Below are 26,308 nucleotides of genomic sequence, written 5' to 3' on the forward strand. Positions count from 1 at the left end.
GCAGGGGTCTTTAGGTCGAAGCATACCTGTGGGGAGAATGGCAAGGAGCCCAGTGTGGCTGGAGCAGGAGGAGTGAGGGAGGAGGCACAGAAGATGAGGTCAAGGGGCTGCACATCAACTAACGCCTTGGTGGCTTTAATAAGGACTTTGGCCTTTACTCTGAGGGACTGAGTCCCTTGAAAGCTTTTGAGGAGTGGTATGATCTGACTTAAATTTTTTGTTTACAATTTTAAGTTCTGTAACATACTCATTCTTTGAAATGGAAATAAAGAGGTAGATAACATTTCTGCAAATAAAACAACACATTTTTTTCTTCTGTTAAATCGAAGGTCGGCTTCACCTTACCATGGTTTTACCATTGTGAATCGACTGAATATGCACAATCTAGTTGAACCAGTGAATAAAGATTTGGAATTTCAGCTCCACGAACCATTTCTTCTGTATAGAAATGCAAGCTGTAAGTATCTGTTTATTACAGTTCATATATTTGCAGTTAAAACTGAGTGACTAGTTTCTATCAGCACATTATTCTTGGCAGTTGAAGGTACAATAAAAAATATGGTCTGTATACTCATGGTTATAAATGAGTCTCTTACTAAGATCAAAGCTTTTAAAGTGGGTTTCTAAAATTGAAACACTCTTGTATACAGTGACATTACTTTGGTTAACTATACTATTCCATGTAATAGCATTACATTATATTCTTGTTGTTTGTTCTTTGAAAGTTCCATCCTTTTTTTCTTTGTTATGATGTGAATTATTGGCTGCCCATGCCCCTGAGCTACAGAACTTAGTTTAAGAGACATGGAATGGGGACAGATACTAGTATTTCTGTCCACAAAGAAAATACTATCTTTGTCCTGACTATGGTATTTTTCAGTCTGTTGAGTGTCTATTGGGTATGAGCATTGGGCCAAGAGCTATTGTACTTTAGTTTTAATGATGCAGTAACCTATGTGGAGTAGACAGGAAGTTAAGCTGAGACTCAGGGGTTAGTGGTGACTACTCAGTTGGAGAGTGAGGATTGTAATGCTTTTTTCTGCTTCCTAGTCCAGGGTCCTTTCATGCATTTTACAGACTCTTAAAAATGGTTGGATGTGGCCAGCAATTCTAGAGTGGCCCTTTCAAGAAGTAAAGTACTAAAAAGTATATGTGGTTCCAGTATTTTTACATGGATATTGAAGGTATGAGTATCTGAGGACAGAAGACAGAGGTAGTAAAGAGATTTTATTTCACTTAGATACTTAAAAGTGTGCTAGGGAGAAGAATTTGGGGTTTCTAGCTTCAAAATGACACTTGTCATTTCTCATTCAGGGAATTAAAAGATGCATAATTTCTAGTAGTTTTTTTTTGTTTTTTTTTTTACATTTTATACTTACAATCCCTTCATGCCAGTTACCTTGCAGCCAAGTGAAATTCAAATACCATAACTTTGAAAGTTAGAAGCAATGTATCTCCTTAGAGGCTAGTTCCAGTACAATTACCCTACTACTATAGCCAGTTTTGATATCCCTACCATCAATGCCAAACAAACTGCCTGTCTTCTGACTAATATTTACTACCTCTGTGTGGAGGTTGAGATGGATTTATTTAAACTAATGTTAACAGTAGAGTTATTTCAGATGGCTGTTTTCCTTTTGCTGACTTTCTGTTAAAGGGGAAATTCTGCAAATGAACATAGATTTTTTTAAAGGAAAATTTGCTTAATTCTGCTCTTTATTATTTGGAAACTTAATCTAGGTGTTGTCTCTAAGAAAAGTTTGATTAGTAGTCAGTAGCGAAAATTATCAGAGGCTCGTGAACTTAATTACCATTTAGCATAAGCTGAAGTGAATCATTGTATTTCTTTCACAAATAAAGTTCATGAAGTCGAAAGTGCAAGATAACACAAATATAGCTGAACTATGATTAACCAAAATTTAACTAACCAGAGCCTGAAATATCTGGAAATGTTTCTATAGTCCATGTGTGGAAGAAATGAAGGCAAATTATAAGGAAACAAGCTAATGTTTGGTTTTATTTTGTGAAAATTTAGTAAATTTTTCAAGTGTTACTTGGGGTCAATATTCTATAACTTTAACCCCACTATAGTATCATAGATTAATTTGTTGTAAAGATGAGGTAAGACCTTAAATCATCAGGAGAGTTTCTTATGTTAATTAAAATATTCTTCAGCAGAAAAGTGCAGTAATGCATTTTATTTTAGAAAGATTTTCAATAAGAGGTTGAAACAAAGGTTTCCTTAGTTAAACAGAAGACACACTTAACCAGTCATTCCGTTCCCCAGTTAATTGAGGCACTGAATCATTTCCTAAGGATCATACAGTTTCTAATATTGCTAATTAGAAATTCAGGAGCACGTCAGCTTGTTTTCAGACCAGAAAAAAAGCCTGAAAAGGTCAAGTACAACACTCTGGGTATATTAGAAACAGTCTAGAAGAGGAGCTTGGGGAAAGTATTTAAAGGAATAGGTATATAGGGGAGAAGTGGCAAGACAGCATATACTGATTCTGGAAGTGTTAAGACCTCTCTTGAGTATATGTTTTGTCTACCTAGTCTTAATAGTAGAAAGTAGTCTTGTCAGGTCAGCAAGCTGTAGAGTTATTTAGGGATTTGTTCTTTAAGTAAAAATTTAATTAGGGTCTGATTGTGTATAGGTAATTATACATGATTCTGTAGCTGCTCTTCTGTCATTTTCTTGTGGGAAATACCACCAAGACACCTGACCCATTTTACTCAAGTTACAACCTTCAGATCCAGCTTCCTCCACTCAAATCAATTTTTAGAGTTAATATAATAAAATATTGAGCTATAGCTTTTTCCAGTTCTAAATTGTTTGTTTTGCTTTACTTTATTTTTATTTTTTTAGTTTTTCTTTATACAACCCTCCCTCCCCCTAAACCAAGCAAAAGGTGAAATCTTACAGAGGAAATGCTTACACCCACCAGAGGCTTAGGTTTGGATTCTCTTGAACCTTTTGGGAGCAATCTATTTTTATACACTGTGCAAGGACCTTTTGGTAGCCACAGGACCCCAGTGAGGCTTCAGTGAGGGTTGAGGAGACTGCAGATTCTGTAGTTATTAAACAGAAGTGATATTCCCAGCACCTTTTTTCTGATTCCCAATTTACAGATGAGGAAACAAGAGTCCCAGAGAAGTTAAGAAACTTGCTCAAGAGTCACAAAGGTTATAAATGACAAAGACAGAATTCAAATCTAGGTCTGTTGAGCTTCAAAGCCAATGTTCTTTCTACTTTATTGCAACTATAAAATTACTTACTTCATCAGTCCACATTCTAGAACAATGCTGTCCAATAGAACTCTGTGATGATGTTCTATATTGGTACTGTCCCATATAGCAACCATCAGCCAGCCACATGTGACTGTTGAGCACTTGAAATGTGGCTGGTGCAGTCAAGAAAAAAAAAATCCGAGTTTATTTAATTTAAATAGCCAGTATGAGACTAGTGGCTACCATATTGGACAACAGAGGTCTAAAGCATGGATCTGTGCTGAAATACACCCTTTTGTTGTACCATACCTGAACTGAATAAGCACTTGGGAAGCTTTGGATTAGATTTTTGTGCTTCCCATTTAGTCATTCCTTTTTAAAATTTACAAATGATTTCTAGATACAAAGGCTGCAGAAGATATCCCTGAGGGTGGCTTTGCCATGGTAACACTCTTTGGCGTGGAATTTAGTTTGCAGACAAGAATTCTGTTCTAGGCTTTGCCATTTTACCAACTGTAACCTTGGATAAATCACTGAAACCACTGATCTGACCCACTTATCTTTAGAGAGCATCATATGTGAAGGTATTTTGTTAGGCATTTACAAATACAAAATATATACAGACTGTGTCTACACCTTGGACGAAAGCCAAATAATCTTATTAGTGAAAGAGTCATAAGGACTTTAATATTATCTGGGCTCTCTTATAACCCAGGCCCATAGTGTGCTTCTTCCCATCCATTCTGATTAGCACCATGACAAACTGGAGGTTTGTTTATCTTTACAAATATTATATCCAAATGTTGTAAGGGCAATTACTAGACAGCCTGAGATATGATAAGTTGAAAATATGTTTATATTAAAAAGAGAAATCTTAAAGCCTTCAAATTTTTTAAAACAACAGAAGCAGTTCTGATCTGTGGGTCATGGTATTCGTTTTCATCACAGTGCTGGAACACAGCACACCCCTGGGGCAAAAATTTGTTGGATTAATGTATTGTTGTTTTAATCTGTGGGCACGTCTCCCTAAAAAACATTTATGATAGTTTTAATTTTACCTGTGATTAGTTGAAAAACCATAGTTCTTTTGCTGTGTAAACATGCATTACTACCAGTCTGCTGATCTTCTATTTTCATTTGTGAACAGAACCCATTTTACTAACTGGATTATAAAATCATTCTTTGGAGACTGTGAACTTCTAGGAGTTATGGCATAGGCACTTTAAAGAAAATATTCTTCAACTCCTGTCCAGCAATACGATGTCAGAAAACCTTCCTCCTACAAACACTTAGAAATCCTATATAAAATATTAACTGTGTAGCATAGCCTAAAAGGGAATCGGGGACATTTCAGTGGATCAGCATCAAAGTGGAAACTGAAAGCTAAAGTGGGAAGCTTGTATGCTGGCATTTGCTGCCAGCTGGCTATGGGGTTCTTGGGGATGGGGAGCTCTCCTTAATATGAGGACTCCATTGTAATTTCATGGGATCAGGAGGCAAGACCTTGAACCCTCACAAAGTGGCACATTGGAACTGAGATGCAAATACCAACATATAGCCAGGTACCCTAATGGGTTATATATTAATAAATTAGAAAGATATCAGGCCACTAACCTAGGGAAATGACAAGCAAGCTTATCCATCTCAAGGTAGGCTACGAGTTAAAAGAAAAATGTCTCTTCTGCAAATGTAAACCATGAGCTTTCTCTTGTACACATTTGGGGTTCAAGTTATACCATTCATTTGGTATAATTTCTTACCCAGACCAAAAAATTAACATAAAATTAATCCTTAACTGTTGGATATTCTAGGACACCTGGCAAAAGCGAATGCAAAACCTTTCTGGAGAGAAATATCCTTAATCCAGATTGCCCAGGGATCTTGTTGCTAAGCCTTCTGATCCAAAATTACTATATGTACAAAGAAATAATTCACAGTCAATGAAAGATAAGGTACAACAAACAGCAGGAGTAGCCAGTGCTTCCCCAAAACTTTAGTTAATGAAATGATCAGATAGAGATGTTAATGAATATAAATATCAGGTGTAGATTGTAAAATAAAATGACAGATTTGAAAAATAACCAAGTAAAACTTCTAAAAATTAAAATTGTAATTATTGAAATAAACTCTCTACCTGGAGTCAACAGTTATTTTATAACAACTGAAAAGAGAATTGGAGAACTGGAAGAGACATCTGAGAAAATTATCCAGAATGCACCCTAGAAAGGGGAAAAATGGAAAATATGACAGAGAGGATAGACTTAGAAAGTCTTAGAAAGTCTAACATATGACAGAGAAGAATTTCAGAATGATAGAATAGATTTAGAGAGGGAGAATATTTGAAGAAATTATGACTGAGAATTTTCCAGAATCCATGAAGGACATAAATCTCAGACTTAGGCAGTAAAATAAGGCCCTAAACAAAATGAATAGAAATAAATACACACCTGGACACATGGTAAAACATCAGAAGCAAAGAGGCAGAAGCAACCAAAGGCTGCTTGAGATTGATTATTTACAAAGAGCACCAGCTAGACTGACAGCATATTTAGATGCAGCTACTGAGCTTGGAAGACAAAGGAATAATATTGTCATAGTATTGAGGAAAAAACAATAATTCAGTAATTCAAGAGAACAAAATAAAGACATTTTTCAACAAAAACAGAACTTTTGTGTCCAGCAGACCCTTGCTGTAAGTGCTTCCAAAGCAGTACTGCCCAGTACGGTAGCCAGTAGCCACATGTAACTGTTGAACACTTGAAATATGCCTAGTGCAACTGAGCTTTTAACTGTATTTAATTTTAATTAAACTAAGTTAAACTGTTTAATTAACTTTAATAGTGCAGTTCTAAAGGCTATCATTCAGAAATAAAACAACATAGACGTAATGAGATTTAAGAAACAATAATGAGCAAAAAAAAAGGAGGTAAATCACAATAAGCATTGACTGTATAAAATAATAAAATGACCAGTTTGAGTAGAGGTATTAAAAAGATGAAGCAAAAATACTAGACAGCAATAACCTAACATAAAAGCTTTCCAAACCTAAAGCATCCCAAGACTGAAGTGAGGGTAAATAAATTGATTAATTTAACTAGACTTAAATCAAGCTATGTATGTTCAAAAGATTCAGGGTAACTACTGCAGAACAAAAATAGGATGTCTTAACTTTTAAACCGGTATAAAATTGGGATAGAAAAAAGGTAAATAGAAACCATGGGAAATAGCCCAGAATAAAATGGCAGAAACAAATAAATCAGTAATTAGAACAAAAGTTAAGTGAACTATACTTGCTAGTTTAAAGAGATTCTGAGATTGGATACAGAGTATGGCAATAATGCTGTTTAAAGAAACTTAAAACTCAAAAACCAGAGTAGGTTGAAAGTGAAGAGATGGAGACATATCAAGCAGCTATTAACCAAACAAGGCTAATGTAGCTATATTAATCACATATGATAAATTCTAAGATAAACAACATCAGGAATAAGTTACCACATAATGATAAAAGGAGTAAATTACATTGAAGATCAAACAATTCCCAAACTGGTATATACCTAGTATAGGTCAGAATTACATACCCAGTGTTTAAAATCTGTAATTATAGAGGGAGATTTAAACAGGCCACCTCAGTAATTAACAGATAGAGCAGACAATTCGGTAAAGTTATGGGATATTTAAACAATACAGTTAAGCTTAATCTAATGGATACATAAAGAACCCTGCTTCTAGCAATTCAAGAATTTGCATTTTTTCAAGTACATATAGAATTGTATAAAAATTACCATGTGTAGGCCACCCAGCCCCAAAAGTTAAAAAGAAAAAAAAGAGAAATCTGAGTTACATTGAAGGAAAATATAGATGAGTAGAGATTAATTGCAGAAAGTAGGAATTGCCATAGAACAGTAGAGCAAATCAGTAAAACAAAAACTCCCCTATAGCCTGATTGATCCAACAGCAAAGAGTAAGGAGAGACATAATAGGCAATATTGGGAATAATACATATTATATATATTGCAACTAAAGATGATACAGAGTTTGTGAAAACAAATTATAATGAAGAACGATTATATGGACAGTTTCTTGGAAAAAACATGCTGTAATAAAACTTAGGAATAAATGGACTCACAGTAAAATAATTGGTTTAAAGTCTCCACTTCTGTGGGTACCTCTCAGAGTAAACGTGGTAACCTGGATCTGTTATTTATATATATGCTTACTTGTGACTTAATTATGAGATGCCTCAAGAATATTTTGTAAGATTGGTTCTGAGCAGTTCTTTAAAAATCCAAAATTTAATGTGTGTATCAACAAGAAGATAAAAGCAAGCAAAACTGGTTTTTCTCTTTTCAGCTAGACAGTCTACAGTATAACCTAGTTAATCAAAATATTAAGATAAAGATTTGTAGGACCATTGAGCTCTGTAAAATCAATTCTGGCATTTAATGACTTTCTTTTGCAAAAACTATTTGTTTTGTCCTTTACTTTGTTTTTAAACAAACAAGGTAATTATTTAATTCAGATACACACCCTAATTCATTGATGTTTATTAAATGTCATTTGCTAAGCACTTTACCACGTGCCATGTCATTTTGATTAAAACTATTGTGTACTTTCAAAGAGTTTTATTTATGTTTCTAGTTCTGAGGTTCTGTTGTATTTTCTTAGAAAATTATAAGCAAAAGTCATTAAATTGCTTTAGAACTTTTCACGTCAGAGCTCTGCCTGAAACAACCCTGTTAATTAATGGTAAAAATTAATGATTTAAGATCTGTGATTTGAGATTAATCAGTAGCCAGTTTGAATGACTAAGCCAGTTATAGTGAAAATGTGATCCACTGGAGAGATTATGAGGGTATTTATGTGGCTTTTTTCCTGTTCATTTTTAGCAACAGTACTGATCCATGAATTAGAAGGAGTAACACAGTCTAGATTTTCTCTTCTCACACCTAACTATTCTGTCCTCAGACAAGTGTGTGGTGGTGGTTTTAGCCAAAAGAGAAGTGACTGTTTTACTTTGTTTGCATGTTAGACTTGATATCTTTTTACTGAAAGAAAATGATTTTAACAAGGACAGCTCTTTATGTTTCCCTCACCCAACCTTAAGGCATGGATCTCTACTAAACACCACTTTTTTTTATATTTTAAAATGTTTTCTTTAGTCCAAAAGTACTTTTGGGAAAGTCAACAAAGTTTCACTCTAAAACCTGCTTAACAGCAACAACAAAATCATCATAACAAGACCAATTGAAAATAAAAATATAATTGCTACTGAATATTTTTAAAAACTTACCTCCAAAAACCTGCGCGAAGTACCCCTTCGTTTCCGCTTCACTTACAACTTTTCCTTTGTATCGAGCATCAGTCTTTTGATATAGAGCATTTTTAATTAAAATTAGATCACTAGAAAAAGAGAGATTCATTTCCATAGTGTTGAAAATGCAGCTGCCAAATGGAAGGTTTTAGCAGAAGAAGTACTGTAGTGTGTGCTTCCCCCCTCCCCTTAGTCTCTGCTTGTCCTTTCTCAATTCAAGGGCAAAATTCAGAACAGTAGAGATGGTAGGTGGCTGTTGGCATGTGGCATGAATCTTCAGACTTAAAGCATACTGCAGGAAATTTCCTTGCAAGAGAAGTTTATAATTTGTCAACTCAAAAAAATGTGAGTTCTACCTCCAAACTGAAAGAGGAATTTATAAACAATTTTTAAAGTTCCACAGTTCATTCTTTGTGATGTTTGAATCAAGCACAATGCTTCTTACTTAGCCTGAAGAAAGGCAGGCAGTCTTCCACCATCAGCAGCAGCAGGATTGCTGTGGTTGGTATGATTCTGCAATCAGTGAAAGAGAAAGGATCTGTGGCACTGCATTAGTCTGGCCTTCTGGACCAAGATAAGGAAAGAGCCTTGCTGTTGTCACATTTGTAGATTGAAGAGGTAAAAACACAATGAAAACATAGTGACTTAGACTCCAAGGCTGTCCTGGTGACACTGTTAGGTCAGACATTTCAAAAATCTTTCATGCTTTCTGTCATAGGCTGCTACTGAGTATTCTAGTAGAACCTCCATCAGGTACTCTCTTATTAACTTTGTGAGTTCATGAACATTTCAGAATTTCCAAAGCAGACTATTTTCATTATGCCTCATTAATTACAGGCTTTTCCCGCCTAAGGCAGTGTTGTCAGGTTTTTATGAAAGATAAAAAAGAATTTTTATCTTTTTTGTGTGTGTGGTGTTATCTTAATTGTAAAGATTTTAAAAGTTAACCATGCGTGCTCCATTTATCCCTTTTAGATAATTAAAGTTTTCTCTTTTGAGAATTCACAAAGGAAAGCAACGATTACTTGTATCTAAGTGGCAGAAATGTGTTCTTAATATGTATGTCTGTAGGTTTTCACCTTGTGTTAATAAAGTGAAGTGCATTGTGGAGGTAAAAATTGAAACACAGAGTAACCACTAGTCCAAGAACATTTGAAGCTGCTCTGGAGTGAGCAGAATAAACCGCAAGACAGCCCTCTAAAGAGGGTCCAGGCAGATCTGAGCTACTTACAGAATCAGTGCTTCCAGGCATGTTCAGCTTTTCCTTTTTGTTAAAGGAAGGCTTAGGATAAGCATTTGCTGCCGACATTTTAAAATTAGGGTATTTTCACACACACATCTGGATATCTGCCTTTTCTTCTTGTGGCAAAATGGCATGTATGGCCACACAGCACCTGCATTCCTGCAAGCACTAATAGCCATTATGCCCACCCCAGCCTCTCTGATCTGCCACTGCCTGAGGTCTCTTATACCCCTGTCAGCATTTGCCTTACAACCCTGGTTTGGATGATCCCTTAGTAAATTGGTAGAAAACCATGTAGGAGAGAAGTTAGGGAAAGGAGAGAAAAGAAGTTGCCTTTTTTTCTTACACCAGTGTCTGACCTATTTCCCAAAGCCTTAAGTGTAGGTTTTTGGAAGCCTAGGAAACAGGATCTCAACTGCACGGAGGCCAAGGGCCATGCTTCCCACCCTTTGTTGTCCCTCATGATACATAGAAATGATAATACGAATCTGTATGGGACACTGGGGTGAATAGACCCCTAGTAGGGATTGGGTAGATCCAACATTTGGCACTCCCCTAATCACTTGCAGCATACATTTAGGGGAGGCTCTGTCTTAAGGAGTGGCAAGTGCTATGTGACAAGAGTGGCAAGAAATCCTAACAGCAGAGGTAAACCCTAGTGTCATTCACTGTTTTTTTTCAGGGTTGCCCATGATTTAAGAATAAAAAGTTTATAAATAGGAATCATCAATTGTGATATTTTGAGGTTTATTTTCCTACTCCCCAAAAAAGTTTAGTGGTCATTTCATGTGTCTGAATCCTATACTGAAATTACAGGATTAAAGGAACTGTGGAAGCAGCACTTGCTGATGAATATTTTCAGACTTGATTTAATTTGGAGGTGGGGTACCAAATTTAAAAATAATAAACCAAAGAACTTGCAGAATGCATTTAAAAAATTCCCTAGCCTGTCTTTTGATCAATTTTCACTAAATAGACATTATAATTTAAATTTTAGAAAATAGACTTTTTCTCTACCATGTTAGTGTTCAGTACTGTTTTAGTATGTGTGTTCTCATATCCAGAAAAGGTAAGCTGCTGAGGTACCCAAGTTACGTTTACCAGCCTTAACTTACAGATTCACGGCATTTCCTCACCTGCTTGTTTGCTGTCTACCACAGTCTCCTGTCGTAACCCCAGGTCGGTCAGTCTTTGGCTCTGTCCTTTTTTGCTGTAAGTGTGTATTCTAACCCCCGCCTCAGAGCCTTTCTCTTCTCTTTCTTTCCCAACATATTGATGTTGATGTGGAGCCACCAGGTTTATTCTTGCCTTAAAGGAAATGATCTGTCAAGGCATCTGCTTTTTCACTTGTGAGGGCAGGCTTCGGTTTTATCATCCATTCCATTCTTATAGTACTTTTATAATCAGAAAGGTCTTCCTTGCTCTAGAGTAAATGTTTTTGGCTATGTTCAAAGTGCATTTTCATGTTTGTGTTTCCTGGTCTAGGGGATCTTTGTTGGTATCCTCCTTAGAAATTGTATAACTCTTAAAACCATTGCCAAAAAGCTTTTATCAAACCCCCTTTTCTGCTTGGCACCATAGTGAGAAAATCTCCAGTCTCCTCTAATCCTTTTAGAAAGTAGGTCAGATCTAAATAATAAATGAATCAAAAAGACAACATGTGCATGAGAGTGATTCCCAGCTCTTTTTTTGTGACATTTCACAGGATGTCTAGAAATCTCAAGGGACTTTACAGAGGCTCCAAATTAATTTGGATTTTGTGTGTGCCATATACCACTTGATCTTGATCTTGATCTTATGTGTGCCATATACCACTCAAGATGAGAAGCAGAGTGAAGTATAACGTCAAATCATAGTAGGCTGCTGGAACTTCAGATGGGTTCTCTAGGGAAATGGGAAAATCTTGTTCCTCAGCTTTTCAAAATTTCTCGATATCAAGTAATCCAATAATTTTAATCTTTGTCAGTCATATTTTTTATACTTTCAAAAGAAAAGGGCAGTCATTTGAAAAGCAATGGAAATATTTAATTTTGATTATACTTTCTGCATTTAGTATTTTTCAAGGAAATACAGCCTAAAGGTAATTAAATGTCTTGCCACACCCCCTGACTCTTCAGTGACTTGCCAATACAGCATGATTTACTTGGGACAACTATTAATAGTCATGCTATATGATGGGTGTCCAATAACTGGATAATTTCCTTTTATCTTGAGAAAAGCCGTTTATAAAACAGGATGCCATCATTACTATAGCAAAATAATACTGTATTGCCAAATCCCTAAGTCCTCTGTGATATAATTAGTCAAGGAAAATTATTTGAGGATGTTTCAGCAAGCAAATTTTTGGCAGAATGTGTTGGGCCTTTGAGTGTGAGTTCTCTTGAGGGAAAAATACTTAGCTTTGGTTTGGAGACAAGGTCCTCCATGGTTTTAGCTATCTGGTAAACTTGTCTGTCTTTCCTCACCAGTGACAGTGACAGGCTCAGTGGCAGCTCCCTGGCCCTCCTTGCCAGTTGCATGGACTGAGCGTTTGATATGTTGGCAGACAGAGCTGATTCTTGGATGCGTGTCTGAACCTCTACAGGTCTGCTTTTGGCAGAATCGAGTGTGACTCTTATCCTTTACCCATTAAGCTATCATTATGGCTTCCTTATCTTTATTTCTTCTGCAACATGCCTTTGAAAGTGTTTGGCTCTTTTTTAGCAGTTTACTTGATAATGTACAAGAGTGGAAAGCATGTGTCTTATTTCTAAATTATACTGTGTTTCTTCAAAGGAGCAGGACATGGGGGCTTAAGTAAAGATTTGTCAAAATAAGTTGATAGGTCTGACGGGTTTATTTTGATTATCAATGTGGAATTCTTTCCTAAAATTTGGCTTGCAAATCCCATATGAAAACATACCTAAATAACCTCTGTTTAGCTCCCTAGAAATGTTGTGTCCTCTCTGAGCCTGGTGTATTGCATATCATCATTTTTCTCATTCCTATAAGTTGTATGAGGTGTCCATTAGAGAAAAATTGGAATCTTTTGGTTTTGGTCTCTTACGTTTTGTATGTTCTTTAGCCAAGGTTGGAAGAAGCATACTTACAGAAAGGTAGTTGTATGTAATTGCCATATATGGAGTCTTTTCAGAGCCCCAATCTGATACACTCTAAGTTGGAGCAATCCTTAGCTGCTAGAAACATTAACTAAGACCCTGCAGTAGATAATGCTAAGTAATTATCTCCTCTGTAACAAAGCTTCTTCTGTGCTTCTTCCATTGGGATGTCAAAACTAAATTTAATCTGTTGACTTGTGTCCCATGTAAAATATTCCAGAATTATCCATTATTAATTGGACATTGATTCTGTTTGAAGTATTGGTAGTGTTCTGAAGTTCTGTGAACAGAAGAGGGGCTATAAAAATGGATTCTGAACACAGGGGACTATTAGCAGTGTGCTGAAGACTCAGAGAACAGAAGCAAGCATGAGCTGCTTCATGGTAGTACATGCGGTCACCTGTAGGACACATGGCCAGACGTGGGGTCAGAAAAACCCCCTTGTGAACAGGATAGAGAAAAATATCCATGTTTTTGATCTTCATTGATTAAAATGAAGTCATTTACTCACTCTGTATATCAATAATGTTTTAACTCTACAGTGACAATAGAAAAAGCCAATTAAACTTTTATTTCCATTGAAAAGGAAACTTTTAAAGTTGTGATTGGCCATAGTGTCTCCTGAGGAATATAATGACCTTAATTCAGGGTGAGACAAAAGAAATTCACCCTTAGGATTTTTCTTAATAATAAAAGGTTTTTACCCCAGCATGAAACTCTAGTTTGGATTAGTCAGGGGACCTAAACACTCAAAATAAATCTTCAAATTGAATTTTAAAAAATCACCATTAAAATAGCTTTTAGTGTACCCTGGAAACTATAAGACATTAATCAAAAAAATTGAGGAAGACAAATAAATGGAAATATTCTCCATGCTTATGGATTACAAGAATTAATATTGTTAAAATGTCCATACTACCCAAAACAATCTACAGGTTTAGTGCAATCCCTATCAAAATTCCAATGGCATTTTTCACAGAAATAGTACAAACAATTCTAATATTTGTATGAAACCACAAATACCCTGAAGAGCCAAAGCAATTCAGAGAAATAGCAAAGCTGGAGGTATTAACACTCCTTGATTGCAAACTATATTTTAAAGCTATAGTAATTAAAACAGTGTGGTATTGACATAAAAACAGACACATAGATCAATGGAACAGGATAGAGAACCCACAAATAACATACACATATGTGGCCAATTAATTTACAACAAGGAAACCAAGAAAAGATAATGGAGAAAGGACAGTCTCTTCAATAAATTGTATTGGGAGAACTGGACAGCCACGTGTAAAAGAATGAAGCTGGACCACTGTCTTACTCCATGCACAAAAATTAACTCCAAATGGACTAAAGACTTGAATATAAGACCTGAAACCATACAACTCCTAGAGAAAAACAGTCAGTAAGCTTTTTGACATTAGTCTTGATCATGACTTTTTTGATTTGACACCAAAAATAAAAGTAGTAAAGGGAAAAATAAACAAGTGGGAATATATCAAACTACAGAGTTTCTACACAGCAAAGGAGATCGTCAGCAAAATGAAAAGGTAACCTGTTGAGTGGGAGAAAATATTTGTAAATCATACCTTTGATAATATCTGACAACTTCTCAATAGCAAAAGAACAAAAATTCAAGAAAAATGGGCAGAGGATCTCAGTAGACATTTTTCCAAAGAGGACATATAGATGGCCAACAGGTAAATTAAAGGATGCTTAATATAGCTAATTGTCAGGGAAATGCAAATCAAAAGCACAATGTGATATTACTTCATATCTGTTAGAGTAGCTAATATCAAAAGACAAGAAATATTAAGTGTTGTCAAGGATGTGGAGAGAAGGGAATCTTTGTGCACTATTGGTGGGGATGTAAATTGGTGCAGCCACTATGGAAAAGAGTATGGAGGTTCCTCAAAAAATTGAAATTAGAACTACCATATGATCCAGCAATTCTACTTTCTGGGTATTTATTTGAAGAAAATAAAAACACTAATTCAAAAAGATTTGTGCACCCCCATGTTCACTGGAGCATTATTTACAATAGCTAAGACATGGAAGCAACCTAAATGTCCATTGATGGATGAATGGATAAAGAGTGTGTGTGTGAATATTATTCAGCCATTTAAAAAAAAATGGAATCCTTCCACTTGAATGGACTTTGAGGGCATCATGCTAAGCACAATAAGTCAGACAGGAGGAAAAAAATACTATATGATCTCACTTATATGTGGAATCTTCAAAAAAAAATAAAAAGAATAGAGCTCATAGATGTAGGGAACAAATTGGTGGCTGCCTGAGATGGGGAGGCAAAAAGGTGAAATCGGTGGGTAGGTGAAGGAGGTACAAATTTCCAGTTATAAAATGAATGTCATGGGGATGTGTAGTGTACAGCATGATGACTGTGGTTAATAATACTGCAGTGTATATTTGGAAGTAGCTAAGAGGGTGAATCTTGAAAGTTCTCACCACATAAATCTTCTTTGTGATTATAATATGGTGATGGATTTTAAGTGGGCTTATTGTGGTGACTATTTTGTAATATACACAGATATCAAATCATTACTCTATACACCTGAAACTAATATAATGTTATATCATTTATACCTCAATTTTTTTAAAAAAAAAGCTTTTATTAACAGTGGCTTTCTAAATTAATGTATACTGGTAGTATAAATGTATATTAATATGTATTGATGGAATTCAAATTGTAATTATAAAAAGGGGATTTTTAATTCATTTGAAATTTCTTGTGCTTGCATTTGTATTTTCTACATTCTGTCATTATTTTGGTGTATAATTTTTAACTTCTTCAATTATTTATACTTTATGTGTTGCTTTAGCCTTCAAACATAATTGAAGGTTACTAACTTCTTGTTTCTACCAAAATATTTTATGTTATTTCAACTAATGAGGCATTGGGTATGTAGTGGCAGGATTACTGGCCTAGGAATGAGAAGGCTGAGTTCTAGTTCTTCTCATAAGACTGTTTTTCTCTGGTTTTGTTAATTAATAAGTCTCAGTTTTCCCATCCTTTCAAATAAAAATACATAATAAGACTTCTGATCCAAACAAAATGGCATAGGTTTTTCTTCCCTTGCTTCTCCCCTGCTAAGTACAATTATAAAAACCAGAAATAACATAAGAGCCAATCAGGAAAACTCTGAAAGGTAGAAAGAAGACTGGCTCAGGACCCAGAACTAGCAGAACACAGCAGCAGGTTGTCTTACAGCCCTCCCACCCAGCAGAGGATGGGGACCCAGGCCTGGAGTTTCTTGACCTCCAACATAGCAACAGAAGGTATCCCAGCTAGGCTCATTCCTCTCCTAGACCGAATGGGAATCCTGCCGACAACACCGGGTGAGCCCAGCAAGATTGGCAGGAAGGAGTGGAAGTCCTACTGACAGTAATGACCACTGGGGTAGTATCTTCCCTCCTTTTCCATGAACGGGAGGTGGGAGTAGGGGAGGAATCACATCACAACTAGCCTTGCCTGGGAAACACTCTTCATTTTTGAGGGTCAGATCCTTCCTTCCCCACTGAAGGCACACCTGGTGACCTAGCCATGGGAAATTCCTCCCATTCCTTCAGGCAACACTGACTGAGAGCCTACTAAATTCCCCCTTGAAGAAATTAGAAAAAGAAGAGCAAATAAACTCAAAGCTTACAGAAGTAAGGAAAGAACAAAGATGAGAGCAGAAATCAATGACATTAATAAGAGTATGAAAATAGAGAAAAAATTAATGAGACAAAAAGTTGTCTCATTGTCTCAAAAGTTCTTTGAAAAAGTCACTAAAGTTGATAAACCTTTAATAAAGACTAACAGAAGTAAAAAGACGGCACACATTACTAGTATCAGGAATGAAATAATGGATATTGTTACCCGAAAACTGGGTTCACCTCTTGGTGGGTATTGAGCCAAAAGACACAACCAAGCCAAAGACTGGAGAGAAGGAAGATTAGGAGAAGGAAGGATTTATTATTACTTGCAGCAAGTAAGGAGAATACCAGGGCTCTTTCCAAAAGCTGGGTCTCCCCAGCAGCAAAATTGGGGAAATTTTAAGGTAAGGATACATGCATATTCATGATGGGGCTTGGGCAGTCAACAGAGTCCAAGCTTTTAGTTGATTGAAGTCATGAGGGTCAGAAAGGGTCAACATCATCATCCCTTAGGTTCCAGTCGATTTGGTGGTTGAGTGCTTCAGGCTAATCTTTTCATTGAAACAGAATTGGGAGGCTTTACAACTGATATATTGTCTTTCCTGTTACTTCTCTTGCCTGATAAGAGTTTGTTTCTGCATTCTTTTATTCTCTTAGGGTCATTAATAACTGAGACCTCTTCAAGGGCAAGCATTGTGGCCAGGCTTAGATCACAAAATGGCTTAGGCCAAAAATGGCTTCTCTTCTGTCAAGAAGCTTGGTTCTCTTTCTCTGGGAACCCTCTACTCTATCTACTTACAATGTTACTATATGTCTTCTGTAGTAAGAGAATGCTATGAACAACTTTACACTCATCAGCTTGACAGCTTAGAAGAAATAGACCAATTCCTTGAAAACAACAAACTAAAATTCAACCAAAATAAGATAGATAACACGATTAATCCTGTAGCCATGAAAGGAATTGAATTCATAATTTTAAAGCTCCCAAAAAAGGAATCTCCAGGCCCATATGGGTTTTACTGGAGAATTCAAAGAATTAACATGAATTTTAACACAGTTTCTTCTGGAAAACAGAAAAGGAGAGAACTCTTCTCAACTGATTCTGTAAAGCCAGTATTTACTCTAATACCCAAACAAGACAGTACAAAGAACTACAAACTAGTATCTCATGAACTTAGATGAAAAAAAATCCTTAACCAGATATTAGCAAAGCCAACAACATATAGAAAAGAAATATAAATTATGCCTTAAATGGACTTTATTCCATATCTGCAAAGCTGGTTCAGTATTAAAAATCAATCGGTATAATCCACCATTTTATAAGTGAAAGGCTGAATGTTTTCCCTCTAAGACTGAAAACAAGCTGTACTTTTGGGCATTTAACCCAGAGAAATGAGAACTTAGGTTCACAAAAACCTGTACGTGAACATTTATAGCATCTTTATTCATAATAGCCCAAACTGGAAACACTCCAGATGTCCTTCAGTAGATAAATGGTTAAATGAACTAATACATCCGTACCATGAAATACTTCCTCAGCAAAAAATGGGAACAAACTATTGATGCAAGCAGCAACTTAAGATGAATATCCAGAGAATTGTGTTGAGTCAGAAAAGTCAATCTCAAAAAGTTGCATCCCCTGTAATTCCATTTATATTGCGTTCTTGAATTGACAACATTATTATAGAGATGGAGCACAAATGTGTTTGCCAGGGGTCAGAGAGGGGGACGGGGACCAAGGGAGATGGGTGTGACTATAAAGGGGCATCAGGGATCCCTGTGGCTATGGAAATGTACTGTATCTTTTTTTTTTTCATAGTCTTTGTCTCTATAGGTTACTACAAGATGCTGAATATAGTTTCCTGTGCTATACAGTAGAAACTTGTTGTTTATCTATTTTATTTATAGTGGTTAGTATCTGCAAATCTCGAACTCCCAATTTATCCCTTAAAAAATATGGACACTTCACAAATTTTCATGTCATCCTTTCGCAGGGGCCATGCTAATCTTCTCTGTGTTTTTCCAATTGTAATACGTAGTATATGTGCTGCCAAAGTAAGCACTATACTGTATCTTAATTGTATCAGTGTCAGTAGTCTGGCCTGATATTATGTTATAGTTTTACAAAATGTTACCATTAGAGGAAACAAATTAAAGGGCACACAGGGTCTTTTTATTTTTTACAGTTGCATGTGAAGCTACATTTCAAAACTAAAAGTTTAATTTAAAAAAAAAAAGCATAATTATACCTGCCCTTCCTGTGCCAGAGACTCATGGTAAGTATAGAAAGGAGTGCAGTCTAAGATGCGCTTTGAGTGTCATGGTGGGTGCACATGGTACCAATGAGCCATGCCTATCCATATATCTGTTTTGATGTATATACTCAGTATTATAATCTGCCTTATCCAGAAGCTATTTACAGTGGTTTTTATGTATAGTTATCTTTAATAATAACACTCATCTATCCATTCACGAGTGTTTTGGGGGGCTATCTATGGTGATCTCCATATTGGGAATAAAAGATTGGTGAAGTGTTACACAGAGCTCAGCCTTGGCACTTCCATTTCACGTGTGATTAGGGTTCATCATAGGATGAGTCTGGAGCTTGTATTTGTTTTTAAAGCTTTGTTTTTACTGTAATATAGTATCAATTTTATACTTTTAAGTTTCAAGAGACTCGTAAAAATTCTGATGTTTGGTTTTAAAACTTGGTTTTCAACGATTAAGTCATTTTTTCCCCCATATTTGACTATCAATTTGGAAGTTACCTTAAAATTGTTGACTGAAGAAAAACACACAACCCAAAGGTTGCAGGTTAAGTTTTGTTCAGGGACCTTACTGGGGACTGTAGCACAAGAGACAGCCTCTCAGCTCTGAAGAACTGTTCTAAAAAGGTAAAGGAGGAGCAATGATATATAGAAGTTTTTTTACTGAAACATCAAAAGATGATCACAAAAAAACAAACATCTCAAGTATGGGAAGATTTAGGAGTCTAGGCTCATTGAAATTATTCCTTAGATATGCAACTATCTAAGGCCAGTATCCAGAGCATGGAATGTTTCCTGTTTGTCTCTATCCTGAATTTGTCTTATAGTGCATTTTACACTTTAGTGGCATCTTAAGTTCAATGAGATCTGGTAATGATGTCTGAAACCAACTGTTCTTACAGTTTTCATCTGAAAATTTTACCTGTCCTAAATGTATTAATAATTTTATTATTATTAAACAGTTTGGGGGGAGGATTTTGGGGGGGTTGTGTTTTTTTGTTTGTTTTGTTTTGTTTTGTTTGAGGAACTGTTAACAGTTTGAGGATCTGATGGTAAATTCTGTGATATATAATATATTACTTACATATACCCAAATACTGAAACCTCATTTCCCCTTATCTTGTTTTCCTTTGTTTTTCAAGTGTCAATATACAGTATCTGGTTTTACGACAAGAATGACTGTCACCGCATAGCCAAACTCATGGCAGAGTAAGTATTTCTATTACTCCATAGATTTAACTAATTATATATGGGAGATGAAAAAGACTCCCCCCCCCCTTTTTTTTTTGTTACTAGAGTCTACTAACTCATGTATTTTCCCTCAATTTCCTATTTATTGACAAAAATTTGAAAAAGAAAAGCTTAAAGAAATCTAAAATTATCTATAATCCTACTAATACCAGTATTGTCATTTTTGTCTGTTTCATTCTAGTCTTTTTCTTTGCATGTACTTTGGTTGAGGTGTGTGATTATTTCTTACATCCAGAAAGAAAAATGCACATAAAAGCTGTGAGTTAATTTTTATTCAGTGACCTTACTATAACCTGGGAGACAGCCTCTCAGATAGCTCTGAGGAACTACTGCTCCCAAGAGGTAAGGAAGGAGCCAGGATACACATGAACTTTTTTGATGAGAAAAACACCTAGTCAAACATCAAAAGATTACTGCTAACAATAAAGGACAGATATCTCAAGTTAATGATTTTAGTGCTTTGCTTTGAAGATGCAGGGATCTGAGGTCATTGAAATCATTCCTTTATGCATCTTAATTATCTAAGGGCCAGTATATCCAAAGCACAGAATGTTTCCTATTTTTATGCATACTGAATTCCTCTCAGGGTGTATTGTCAGTGGGCAACTGCAGTGGCCAATGGCTTGATCCTTGTAGAATTGGAATTGATGGGCAACACTTTTTTCTTTGCACTTACAAAAAAGGATCATACTGTACATCCTACTTTTCATGTCAACAGCATTTTTCCAGGGCATTATATAGTCTTCTCTAGTATTTATAATGACTACATTGTATCCAATCCTACAGACAGATCGTAACTTAACCAGAACCTTACTGTTAAACATATGGTTAGGGCCATGGAGCTGCCTAGCTCCAGAGGGTATCCTGTACATCCAGTGCACAGCCTAACTACCACATGCAGTGCATCTGACTTGGGTTCTTTTCAGATTTCCACCAGAGCAGGTGGAGCTGTGTTTAGTGGCTCATCTCACACAAATCCATGACTGCTTTCTTTAAGTGAACTTTTTTTTTTGTCCCCAGGTGTTTTTTTTTTTTAACATTTTTTTTTATTGAGTTATAGTCATTTTACAATGTGGTGTCAAATTCCAGTGTAGAGCACAATTTTTCAGTTATACATGAACATACATATATTCATTGTCACATTTTTTTCCGCTGTGAGCTACCACGAGATCTTGTATATAGATCCCTGTGCTATACAGTATTATCTCGTAAGTGAACTTATTTTTGATACAGATTCTACGTTTAGTAATCCCCAATCATCTAATGGATTATATTCCAATTGAGTTTTTCTAAATCAGAATCTTGAAATTTGGAAAGTTAATTGTCATTGGATTGATGTTCTAAGGGATGGTTCAGGTTCATTGTCCTTTCTCAGAGTGGCCCACAGAAGCGCCCATCCCCATCTCCCACCCCTGTGGCTTATCTGTATTGCTGGTACTGCCAGTCTGCAGTCCAGTTTCTGGGAGCCCAGGCCACTTATATGCTAGAGGGGCCCTGAGGTGCTACAATGGGCAGTGAATTCTGGTGCACTTATGTTTCCTTTGCAGTTTTTGCCTGAATCACCTCAGAAATGCGGACCTCTCTTCCCCTTCTGTCAAATCAAGATTCCCTTTGCTTACAAGGTTTTTACCTACATGTTGGGAGAAAACAGTCTTTTTTTTTTTTTTTTTTTTAACAGTGTAATTTTTAACTAGTTCCTACGGAAGTGTAAATAAATGATTAGGCCCCAAATCTCAGTTCCAGGTATTTTTGCATTTTAAAACATGTGTACATGACTACAACCAAGTTTTAGTCCAGGACTGCTCGTATGTCTCAGTTGGATGTTCATCAGCCTCCTGCTTTGTTTGCTCACTGGCAGGCCAGATTTATTACTGTGTGCACCCGGAGGACATTGTTCCATGTGAATTTGTATTGTTCATTTGAAAATATATTGGCTCTCTAGAACCAGACTTTCTTTTTAGAAGGTTTCTCTAAAAAAGATAAAAATTACTTCTTTACAAAGACATTTATTTGCTGACTGCTTTTTTGAAAGTGATAGTAGAGGCAGCTTACTTCTGATTACACAGATTACTTCTGAAGACACAGATTTGTTGAATCTTGGTTATCCTGAAATCCAGAATATTTTTCTTAAATATCTAAACTTTGGAGTATATTAATATATAGACTTTCTCCTGCAGATTGAGAGCTTTTGGAACCCAAATGAGAAAATATGGTAACAGCTATTCACAGGAAACTATTTTGAGCTTTTTTCTCTATCAGGACAGGTGGTATACCCCTATGGCAAGGCTTCAGATGGTAAATGAAGCAGAAATCTGAAGACCTATGTGAAAATATTGTATTGAACCTAGAAATAGGATGAGAAATTAGAAACAGGAAGCAGAGAGGAAAAAGAAGGGCATTCAGGATTCCTTCACTAGAAATGCTCAAAAAAGAGACATTTGCTTAAGCTTTTAGCTTGTATTACTAGAAGCAGGGGTGGTATTGAAAGTGATTAACAAATGCCCTGTGTAAGTGTTGATAGTGAGTTTTCAAGTGTCTGGCCTATTTATGGCAGAAGAGAATACCTAATATGTTAACATTAACTTTGTGATAAATGACATTCTGGTCACCAAAGATAAAAACGTGTACTTTATCTTTCTTTGCTCTAACTTTGCCTGCATACAGCTTCTGTTTGCTACATATTTCAGAATATTACCTCTGTTAACCTGAAATACAGGCAGAATTGTTTTTGGCACATTGTGTGTCTAAATGAATGTGCCTGTCATTGCCCATTCTATTAAATTTAGTTCTTCCCATCACTGTTTTGACAGCTGCAATAAAATAAAAATTCTCCAAATAAAAAATCGATTTATTCCAAAAGATATTAATAAGAACTGAGAAGCTATATAGGAGAACAAGCAAACTTCTAGACCTGTACTTTATCTAAATTTGGAAATTCTCTTTGATCAGTGGCAAAGTTGAAAATCCACTAAACTTGGAAAATGTTGACTCTCCTAAAAGAGGAAATTCAGTCTGCCAGAAACTTATTTTAACAAGAACTTATTTGAATGTTTGCCTATACATAGACTATAAAATTTGGAGAACTCATGGAAGTGAGCTTTATTCCTGATCTTACAGAAGTCTTTAGGGGCATATTTAGGGATTCAAGAGGAAGGAAGAGAGGCAAGATTACTCTTCACAGGGTGTGAATTGGAAGAGGCCTTAAAGTCCAAGCCTGGCTCATGCTATGGTCCCTTCCACACCACCCAGTTTCTGCTTTCAGCAGTGGTGAGGTTTTTAAGGTGACCTTTTCCTGAGTGAATAGCGGTGATTATTAGAAATGTTTTTCTTTTAAACCAAAATCACAGATCCAGTCCAGGTCAGGGGAGAGGTGAATACCAACATGGGCAAGCCAGGCAGCATGGCAGGTGTTGAGTAGAAACAGGCTATGTGACCCATCCTTGATGAAGGTGGATGCAGGTTGATGTGGCCTGTAACTGAACATTAAATAATAAGCTATTTTAATAGTACTCTTTTTTCCTAATTATTAAAGGGGAGTGCCTGTTAATTATGGAAAATGAAGAGAAGTACAAAAAAAGAAAGTGAAATTGCTTGTAATCTACCATCAAAAGATAACCAGTGTATATCTCTCCAATCTTCTTTTCCTTTGCAGCAGGCCTCACGGTCGTCACATACAATATTTCTTTCCCAAGAGTTGACTACCAGTATGAACAGAAAAGAAGCAATATTTATTGTAATCGGTCTGGTCCTCGTATCACATGCTAGTCTTCGTTGAGTCTGCCATTAAGTCCATGATTCTACATTTGTTTTAGAAATAATAATTCTACTAAGAACTGTAAGACTAAACAGAGAAACGATGCCATTATCTTAAAGCAGCATTTTCCAAATATGAATCCTGCTTCAAGAGAAGATTCTATGGTCAAATAAATTTGGGGAAATCTAGAAACCTATCCTTAGAGAATCATAATACATTTTAGCATGTTAAAAACTCAGAATGATTTTGCTGTTTAAAAAAAAAAACTGTTTACTATTGTTTAACCTAGTGTTTTCAAATAAAAGAACCATCCCACACACACTGATGGGAGTTTCTGGACAGGCTGTTTTAAGGCAGTGAGCCCACACTGGGTGGCCTGTTCTTGTCCCATTCCTCTTATTCCCTAAGAACAAACCTTTTACTACTGAATTATTTTATTGCCTGTCATCATCACTGTCTGGAAAGTTCTCAGTTATTTATCAAGTTGTGACTGTGCCCATAATATCCTGTGGTAGGTAGGCCTCTTCATTACAGTTGGGATTGAAACCTAAATGGATCTTTAAAAGAAAAAAAGATTAATTGCCTTATTAAAGTTAATTGTTTTTATTTCAAGCGTAAAGAAAAGTATAAGAAACAAGAAAATATCCATGTACTCACCACCTAGCTTTCAGTTTCTCACATTTTGCTACAACTGCTTCAGCTCTTTTATGCTGGGGAGAGAGGATGTTCCTAAGAAATGAAACCCCTCAGATAGATTTGAAGGCCCCAGCCCTCAACTGTGCTTGCTTCATATGTTTTCAAGTGCAGAATTTAGCTTCAGCAGCACCAGTCAGAATAAAGAGCATTGCCACAATCACGCTGACCTCAGCCACCCACTTAGTGATTTTTAAGGCAAGATCAAGGGAAATCTTTAGTTTGCTTGCAGTGCTATCATTAACTTTTTTTATTATTATTAAAGTATAGTTGATTTACAGTGTTGTGTTAGTTTCAGGTACACAGCAAAGTGATTCAGATATACATATACATATGTACATATCTGGGTTTTTTTTATTCTTTTCCATTATAGTTTATTACAAGATATTGAATAGTTCCCTGTGCTCTGCAGTAGATCGTTACCTATTTTATGTATGGTGGTGTGCATCTCTTAATCTCAGTTTATCCCTCCCCCCACTTACCCTTGGTAAGTTTGTTTTCTGTGTCTGTGAGTCTGTTTGTGTTTCGTAAATAAGTTCATTTGTACTATTTTTTAGATTTCATTAACTTTTGAAGACTCACCAAGACCTCCATTTTTTCTTTCTCCTTGTGCCAGCCCAATATTGATACCCACTTTCCACAGAGGTTGTTCAGCTGTGCAGCCCTCTTTTATCTCGGTGGCATTGTCTATTTCAAATTTTTTTCCCAGTTAGTTTGACTGGTTTTGAGATACTTTTGAAAAAGAGAGAGAGAGAGAGAGAGAGATGATGATGATATAATTTAGTAGAGTTTTTAAGGTACCTACTTCTACCAACTCTGGAAAGAAATTTGGAATTTTGGGCCTTCTGATAGTGAAATATATTGTTATTGTTGTGAATGAGATGGTGAAATAGTTAGTCATCTATTCCTGGGATGAGATAACCAAGCATTGTGTTTTGTATTGCAGAGACGGTGTTATCATTTGGCATTCTTCCTGTAGCCTTGGAAGATGGACACCAAAAGATTTCTTAGGTCAGATTGTGTTGAAAGTGGTCTTTTTAACACCTGGTTCTCCTCCTCTAGTGTGGTAGAAGAGGAGACAAGGCGGTCCCAGCAAGCAGCTCGGGATAAGCAGAGTCCCAGCCAGGCCAACGGCTGCAGTGACCATAGGCCCATCGACATCCTGGAGATGCTGAGCAGAGCCAAGGATGAGTATGAGAGGGTGAGAATGCATGCTGACTGGGAGGACCAGAAGGGAGGAGGAGACCTGCAGGGGCTTTGTGGACTTGGGGAGCCAGCTCCAGGCCAGCAGAAATAAGTAGTTCAAAAAGAAATAAGTATATGTACCTTATAGTTTTAAGCCTAAAAGATAGGGAAAGAGATTTTCATACCTTAGAAAATTTAGAATGTTCTTTTTCTATTTCTGTAAAATTACTATGGGAGAAAATGATTTTGGACTGCAGGAGTTAGTTCTGGAAAAGTTTCACGCCTCTTCTTCCCCGCTGTAGGCTCTGCTAGGTCTTAGAAATGTTTGTAGTCTTTGAAAAGTACTCTAATAATTTGCACCCTGTAATACTAAAGCATATATCTACAGTCTGTTGTTGGTGTTGGATGCACAGCCTTCATTTAAGCATCATTTGGAATTTTACCCAAATGAGAGGCTTTTCTAGAATTCTTTTTTTTTCTTTCTGTTTTGTATTTTAATTTAAAGTTAACTGATAACATCTCTCCCCAAAGTTGAATAAAATGGAAGTTGTGATGCATTCATTAATTTATTCAATACATATTTATGAACTGTCCGCTACGTGCCAAGCTTCTCCTCAG

General features: G+C 36.2%; 1 protein-coding gene and 1 non-coding gene across 3 annotated transcripts in view; one reads left to right on the plus strand and one right to left on the minus strand.

The window, feature by feature from the left end:
• DCP1A (decapping mRNA 1A) overlaps positions 1–26,308 on the plus strand; it is a 50,291-nt gene that overhangs the window by 4,676 nt on the left and 19,307 nt on the right. For both annotated transcript variants that reach the window (XM_006190380.3, XM_006190381.3), the window contains exons 3-5: positions 330–457; positions 19,950–20,016; positions 25,568–25,706. In XM_006190380.3, the coding sequence (XP_006190442.1) occupies positions 330–457; positions 19,950–20,016; positions 25,568–25,706 (334 nt within the window). The remainder of the gene's footprint in view (positions 1–329; positions 458–19,949; positions 20,017–25,567; positions 25,707–26,308) is intronic.
• On the minus strand, positions 18,490–18,592 carry LOC116657339. The gene has a single exon (XR_004312460.1). It is a non-coding gene; the product is annotated as a U6 spliceosomal RNA (small nuclear RNA).

The sequence above is a fragment of the Camelus ferus genome, chromosome 17 (genome assembly GCF_009834535.1).
Source record: "Camelus ferus isolate YT-003-E chromosome 17, BCGSAC_Cfer_1.0, whole genome shotgun sequence".
NCBI classification, from domain to species: Eukaryota; Metazoa; Chordata; class Mammalia; order Artiodactyla; family Camelidae; genus Camelus; species Camelus ferus.